Below are 7,830 nucleotides of genomic sequence, written 5' to 3' on the forward strand. Positions count from 1 at the left end.
AACAATAAATATATTATTACAATAGGTTTTATTATATTATTCTATGTGCAATATATCTGTAGTGCACGCCACGCCAGTGACGACAGCATGACTTCTACCTGAAACAAAAACAATTTATTATTTTATGTCATATTATATATATATATATACACATGGCAAACACCACACTAAAAATCTTACTGTATATACACATGGCAAACACCACACTAAAAATCTTATATTTAGCAACCCATAAATAAAGACTTGATCTTACTTCCTCTTCACACCATAATGTTCTTCTTTTCTAGTTTCTCTCTCTCATTAGTGGAGCTCAGGAACGCCGCCTGAAAGCGCTGATGTGTTCTATTGCTGGAATATAAAATCAATACAACAAAAAAACATATTTAGTAGGCCTACATGGTTCTGCCGAATACTCAAATCTACTCTTATTTCTTAAAATTTCTTATAATGTAATTTCTTTCCATTGTACTTTGCTGGATAGTTGAATGAGTATGTTGTTAGGCCTATGTCTTCTTATATGTTGAATTTGCATTACAGTAAAAAAAATAAAAATAAATCAAATCTGACTGGTCAAGCACGAAAACGTTCATAAAAGATTATGTCACGTGAGAAATAAACGAAAGACTTGGGAGGTGAACTATATTCATTTATGTTTCTTACGATTTATATTCGGCTGCATTATAATGAATTTCTAATTCGGAAAATGATGGAGGATGTATCTGGAAGTGTTCGCGGAATTTGGTTGTTTAAAAATATAACATTTTAGCTTAATTACCTCAAATGAATGAAATGATTTGACTAAAGTTCATTCTGTGGAACGATATTTAAAGATCCGAGTCATTAAAATGATCCGATCTTCTCAACAAAAATGCATACGGTTAAATCACACGCAACACAACCTGTAGCCTAAAGCGAGCTTAATTTTGTATAATCAGATCCGTAGCAACCATTATAATTATCGTCTGGGGGTTTATTTCAGAAAATGTGATTCGAATCATTCATAAACAACCGATCACCTGTCGCCCATGTAACCCCTCTCCCCTGGGTCCTCTCCCCCACACCTCGTTCTCACTCCGAGTGGGTCTCGAACCCCAGTCTCTGGCATAGGAGGCGGACGCACTAACAAGGAGGCTAAAGACTGCAGCCACTAGCGTCAGTCGCTAGTGCGTCTCTTGAGATCAGGGGAGTGAGGTTTACCTGCACAGCACCGTTTTGCACCGTTTTGTCGGGGCTGAACGCAGCCCTCATCTCATTCCTCCTCAGCTGAGTTATTGCAAGAGTTGAACTGGTAGTTAAATAGTAGAGTTTTCATTTTGGTATTCTAGTTTTACTAATAAAGTAAGACTATAATAATAACAACAATAATAATCATTATTATTATTATTAATACACATAAATATTTATAACTAGATCAATTTTTCATCACTTGTGCTTGTAAAGTGGATAAAAAGTGTTTTTATTAAAGTTTTTTTTTTTATTATTATTATTAATTAATAGTTATAGCGGAGCAGGCAATTGCCTAGGCTAGGGCCTCGGGCTTTGAGATGGGGCCTCCATAACCTCAACGTCCCATATAGCCTGCTCTAGTCCATCAGTCAAGACAGGCAGCAAAATGCTAGCCTCATTGATATAGTTGAATTGTCACTCACCTGTAATTAAACCATTTAATGTTGCTGTTTCAAAGCGGGTCCCGCCTTCTGAATGTTTACCGTAACGAGCACATCCTTCAGGTGCTGCAAACTAAAGCACAAGGCTAAATAGGCACGCAAAGAAGTACAGCTTCATATACAGTATGTACATGTATTTCCAGATCGCGCATGTCTGTTCGCTCTATGACCAGAAGAGGTCACAGTTGACTTGTTTCTAGTCTTGAGAAAACAATTAAAAGTCCTTGCACAACTAAATCAACCACTGACGTTTGAGATACTTTTAACTGGTTTGTTTATCATGCTACAGTATAAATGTGTTAATATGGTAGCACTTCTTAATATTTGTCATTAACAAACATGATCAGTATAGCTGATGTATTTTCCAACATGAATATTTGAGGCAAAAATATATGACTTAAAATGTAATGACATTTCTAACTATTTAAAATACATTTATCAACTAATAATCTGTTAAATATAATATCATGTAATGGTTTTAAACTACTATATTTCAGTCACAACCAGCAACATGGCAAGTATTTAGTAGCTCTGTCTTCTGGGACCTGCAGAGTTTAGCTCCAACCCTAATCATCACACACACCTGAACCAGCTAATCAAGGTCTTCAAGATCACTTCTAAAGTCACAGGCCAGGTGTGCTGAAGCAGGTTGGAAATAAACTTTGCAGGACAGTGGGTCCCCAGGAGCAGGGTTGAAGACCTATGAGTAGAAGTTACAGTTATTTAAAGGGGTCATATGATGTTGCTAAAAAGAACATTATTTTGTGTATTTGGTGTAATGAAATGTTTATGCAGTTTACGGTTCAAAAAACACTTTATTTTCCACATACTGTACATTATTGTTTCTCCTCGATGCCCCGCCTTTCTGAAATGCGTCGATTTTTACAAAGCTCATCGGTGCTCTGATTGGCCAGCTATCCAGTGCGTTGTGATTGGCCGAATACCTCAAGCGTGTGATGGAAATGTTACGCCCCTCATCATACTTGAGGTTTACCTGCACAGCACCTACCGCTGGCCTCCGTTACACCCACATCAACGCTACATCATTCCGCTCATCCGCGTAAGAAACCGGAACTACTTTCGGGTCTCTCGGAATCTCGCTTTTATTTCATACACAAGAAGACAACTGGTGCTAACTAGCGTCTAATTTGTAGTGTAGTGACCTCAGAGGAGTTCACTTTTTGTTCACTTCCAGAATAAAAAGTTCCTGATAATTTACGCACCCCCATGCCATCCAAGATGTTCATGTCTTTCTGTCTTCAGTCGGAAGGAAATTAAGGTTTCTGAGGAAAACATTCCAGGATTTTCTCCATATAATGGACTTCAATGGCGCTCAACAAATATTTTTTTTTCTTGCTTATCCGAAAAAACAGTCCAAAAAAAATAGTCCAATCTGTGACTAATAAAAAAACACAATATAATGCGTTGAACCACTATATAATGCTATTATAATACTATATAATAGCCTGATACATATATATATTAGGCTATATATATATATATCCCCATACCCCCCCCCCTCGGGTCCAGCCAGTCCACGAGAATATTTTCCAAACGTAACCGGTCCGTGGTGTAGAAAAGGTTGGAGACCCCTGCTCTACAAGATCCCAGCCAAGGAATAAGTGTCTGATCTAGTGAAACAATCAGTAATTTTCTAAAAAAAAAAAAATGTATATACATTTTAACCACAAATGCTCGTCTTGCACTAGCTCGACTTTACGCATTACGTAGTCACGTAGGAAAGGTCACGCGTGACGTAGGCGGAAATAGCGACCCAGTGAGTGTTTACAAAGTGAACGTGCAAAGAAAGTCAAACTCCATCCTATTGGGCAAATTTAAGAGGTCAGAGTGGAAATCACCCTACAAAGAAAGTATTAAGACCTAGTTGGTACGGTAGTGATGGAAAAATGAAGCTTTGCGAAGCACCGAGGCTTTCCCTCAACTGTATCGTAAAAAGGTTAATTACTCGAAGATTTTCAAGACGGTGCACACTAACGACATCTTGTGGTCAAAAGGTGGAAAAAGCTGCCTTTGCGTCCCAGACGACCCAGCCATTTTTGGACCGTTTCAGATAATAAATTAGCTTGTGCTATGAGAACCTGTATAAAGCAAAGAAAATATGAAGTCTATATAAATAAGTCCATTTCAGTCATTGTATTACACAATATGAATAAATGAGTCTGTGAATAAATTTGTGGTACAAATAGGCAAGGCTGTAGGCATATATAGGCTATTATCAAAATAACCGAAGATTATCATAGAATGGTCAGTTAAAGTGTCTGTGAACCAGGAATTAAAGGGGTCCTATTATGCTGCTTTCGGAAGCCCAAACAGAGACGTTTGGGCACGGAGGTGAAAAAAATAGCGTTTCAGGCGGTCGCGCACCGGATGAGAAGCGCAGCGTCGCACCATGTCTTTAAAATTCAAATACTTTATTTTCTATGAGTGTAGGCACACCGGCGGCGCCGTTCGGCGTCTGTCCGCGGCAATATTTCACCATCCACTGACGCGCGCTCACTCAGAATTGATCTAAAACGCAACTGCCCTCTGTTTTGCCGCAGGACAGCAATCGTGAGTAAATTTTCTGTCATCTTTTTTAGGACTGTAATATGAAGAGCGTGCAAAGTAAATATCTTTAGCAACAGTGTGAAAGTGAATAGCACATAACTGCAAAATTAGCCTTACTAATTTAGTAATAATAAACATGTCTATTGGTACAATGCAGTGTTGCCAGACGTACGATATATCGTATCTGTAGATAATTTTTAGTGATGGAAAAATTAAGCTTTGCGAAGCACCGAGGCTTTCCCCTCAACTGTATCGTAAAAAGGTTCATTACTCGAAGCTTTTCAAGACGGTGCACACTAACGACATCTTGTGGTCAAAAGGTGGAAAAAGCTGCCTTTGCGTCCCAGACGACCCAGCCATTTTTGGACCGTTTCAGATAATAAATTAGCTTGTGCTATGAGAACCTGTATAAAGCAAAGAAAATATGAAGTCTATATAAATAAGTCCATTTCAGTCATTGTATTACACAATATGAATAAATGAGTCTGTGAATAAATTTGTGGTACAAATAGGCAAGGCTGTAGGCATATATAGGCTATTATCAAAATAACCGAAGATTATCATAGAATGGTCAGTTAAAGTGTCTGTGAACCAGGAATTAAAGGGGTCCTATTATGCTTTTTTACAAAGTCTTGATTTTGTTTTGGGGGTGTACTAGAAATTAAAAAAGTGAAAAAGCATAATAGGACCCCTTTAATACAAAATGAACATGCACAACACTACACATGTATGTATGCAAATATTTATTCTTATTATGATTTATTCTTTTCAAAGACGTGAGTGGCACTTGAAACTGCGCAAGTGGTTCGCGTTATTTGAATCAGAATACGAAGCAGTCACGTGGTTGTGTGCGAAAACAGAGATGGGAGAAATGCCATTACAGATAAGAAGACAACAGTTAATAGTATCCTATTGGGCAAATTTAAGAGGTCAGAGTGGAAATCACCCTACAAAGAAAGTGTTAAGACCTAGTTGGGAACACGAGAAGAAAGAGTGTAATAGTTTTGGTTGGAGAGTGGGGAAATTAGTAAGAGATATGAGACTGGAAGATGTAGGATATGCTCCAATAATTCCTTTATCTCCAGTGCCAGTGTGGGTTATTATGCCCCAACCAAAAGTTGATCTTAGTTTATTAGAAAGAAGGCAAAAGGAAGGGGCTTACGAATATATTCAATAGGTATATGATGTAAGGGAATATATGGGGTCAAGGTATGGAGATAGGGATGTAACGATTCACTCAACTCACGATTCGATTCGATTCACTTTTTTTTTTTTAACAAAACGAGATTTAAGACAAATTATAAATTAAATGTTTCCTTTTATTATTGCTTGGACAAAATGCTGCACATTTCTTTGTCAAATTGAAATATAACACTATAATAATATACTAATATAGCACTTGCATATTATTGCTCTTTTGTTGGTTTTGATTGCTTCTATTGTCCTCATTTGTTAGTCGCTTTGGATAAAAGCGTCTGCTAAATGACAAAATTGAAATATAATGTAAATGTAAATAACAAAACTAAATTGAAATTTTAAAACAAGCCCCAAATCAAATAAATAAGTAACGCAAATAAAATAAATCTCTTCATATAAACAAACTAAGGCTTTGTCTGTGCTCTTTCCATTTAAAATTAGAGGCAACAACTGCATTTTAATCATGATCCTAACAAAGATGCTGCATACATGCAGCATGAACAATTTTTAATCTAAATTAGATCATATAATTTCGAAATTTGAAGCAAAAACAGAATGGTTTGACTTCAGTTTTGTGAAACTATACATAAAAATATTCACTTAAGCAAAATAGTATAAAAGTTCAGTTTCTGTGGGTACCGGCTCATATTGGGTTGAGAGGTAATGAAGAGGCAGATAATTTAGCAAAAAAGGCCATAGAATGAGAAATAGTTGATATTCAGATTCCTCTTAGTAGGTCAGAAACTAAATCAATTATCAAAATGAATATTTGGAAATTATGGCAGCAGTATTGGGACATAGATACCAAAGGTAGGCATTTGTATCTATTATTGTTACAGTATTTGGGAAGAACTGGTTTGAACAAGCAAGTATAAGTGTTTTTTTTTTTCTCTCTCTCTCTCCAAATCCCGCATAAAGAGGGCTGAGGGTGGACGGAGGAACTGAACACGCAGCGCCGAATGAAGCTCTATGAAGACTCTAAGCGGGTACAAGAATCAAGGGTGTTTGTATGTGGGTTGGTAGGTTAATCAGGAGATTGTAGATAGTGTCAATGGTCCATTTGAGATATAGGTGGCGGTAGTGCACTTATAAGTCTGCGATCCGCCGTAAAGCAACAAGAAGAAGAAGAAAGTCAAACTCCCTTTACAAAAAAAAAAAAAAGGTAAAACAACCATGTTGGAGGATTTTGAAGTTGGAGGAAAATGAGATTAATTAATTTTTCGCCCTACCCTAACTTTTTGAATGTACACAGACGAAGTACACAGACGAAGAGCAAGACGAGCATATGTGGTTAAAAAGTATATAAATTCTTATTATTATTTAAAATGACAGATCATTTTTCTAGATAAGACCCTTATTCCTGGGCTGGGATCGTGTCGAGCCCTTTGAAGCTTCACTGAAACTGCAATTTGGACCTTCAGCCTGTTGAGCACCATTGAAGTCCATTATATGGAGAAAAATCCTGGAATGCTTTCCTCAAAAACCTTAATTTCTTTGCGACTGAAGACAGAAAGACAGACTTCTTATTCTGGAAGTGAACAAATCCTTTAATATTACTGAAATGTTGTCGCTTTAGGGCCCTGATCATAATAGTAATGACTGGGTCAAACTGTATTCCTTACCGTATGTATTCCTTCCTTACTGTATTCCTTCTGCGTAAATGCTTAAAATTAAGAGACAATTATAGACCTAAATAGTGCATATGAATTTCTTCACAATACTAAATGTTTTTTTATAGGTAAGTTTAAAAAAATGCTTCATAATGTATCCAGATTACACATGAACTCCTTCAAAAGCATCCCAAGATACACCATGTGAAGCTGGTTTATGAATGTCCAGACTGAGCAGAGCTGCAATCAAGTACGGCATGGTTCACTCAAAGTTCTGAACAAACATTCCTCCAGTAATGTTAGAGTGTTAAAGTTATCGGGTCTTTAATAATGCTCTCAAAAGTTAGCACAAAATGAATACATTTGTACATGGTTCATGGAACATTTTATTTGCCCATTCATCTAACATTTTTTAAATGTTACTACAGAAAACATTCAAAAGCAACATTCCCATAATGTTTACAAATGATACAATGGAACGTTCTCTTAAAGGGGTCATATGATGTTGCTAAAAAGAACATTATTTTGTGTATTTGGTGTAATGAAACGTGTTTATGCGGTTTAAGGTTCAAAAAACACATTATTTTCCACATATTGTACATTATTGTTTCTCCTCTATGCCCCGCCTTTCTGAAACGCGCATTGCATCGCGCCGCGTAAACATAAAACCATGTCTGCATTTGACGAACACTCAACACTTGATTGACAAACACGAAACACACGGTGGGCTAGAGTGAGCGGAGGCCGGGAGTGAGGAACGGTGGACGGGCTTGAGAAAGGCACGGCCG

At 37.1% G+C, this 7,830-nt stretch overlaps 1 protein-coding gene across 1 annotated transcript in view; it reads right to left on the bottom strand.

Annotated features, from left to right (window-relative positions):
• areg (amphiregulin) overlaps positions 1–7,830 on the bottom strand; it is a 12,429-nt gene continuing 4,599 nt past the window's right edge. Inside the window, exons 4-5 of the mRNA XM_016449740.1 lie at positions 254–348; positions 1–98 (exon numbers count right to left, since the gene is read on the bottom strand). Coding sequence (XP_016305226.1) covers positions 261–348 — 88 coding nt within the window. The 3' untranslated portion in view covers positions 1–98; positions 254–260. The remainder of the gene's footprint in view (positions 99–253; positions 349–7,830) is intronic.

This window comes from Sinocyclocheilus anshuiensis, unplaced genomic scaffold (assembly GCF_001515605.1).
Source record: "Sinocyclocheilus anshuiensis isolate Anshui unplaced genomic scaffold, SAMN03320099.WGS_v1.1 scaffold433, whole genome shotgun sequence".
Classification (NCBI taxonomy): domain Eukaryota; kingdom Metazoa; phylum Chordata; class Actinopteri; order Cypriniformes; family Cyprinidae; genus Sinocyclocheilus; species Sinocyclocheilus anshuiensis.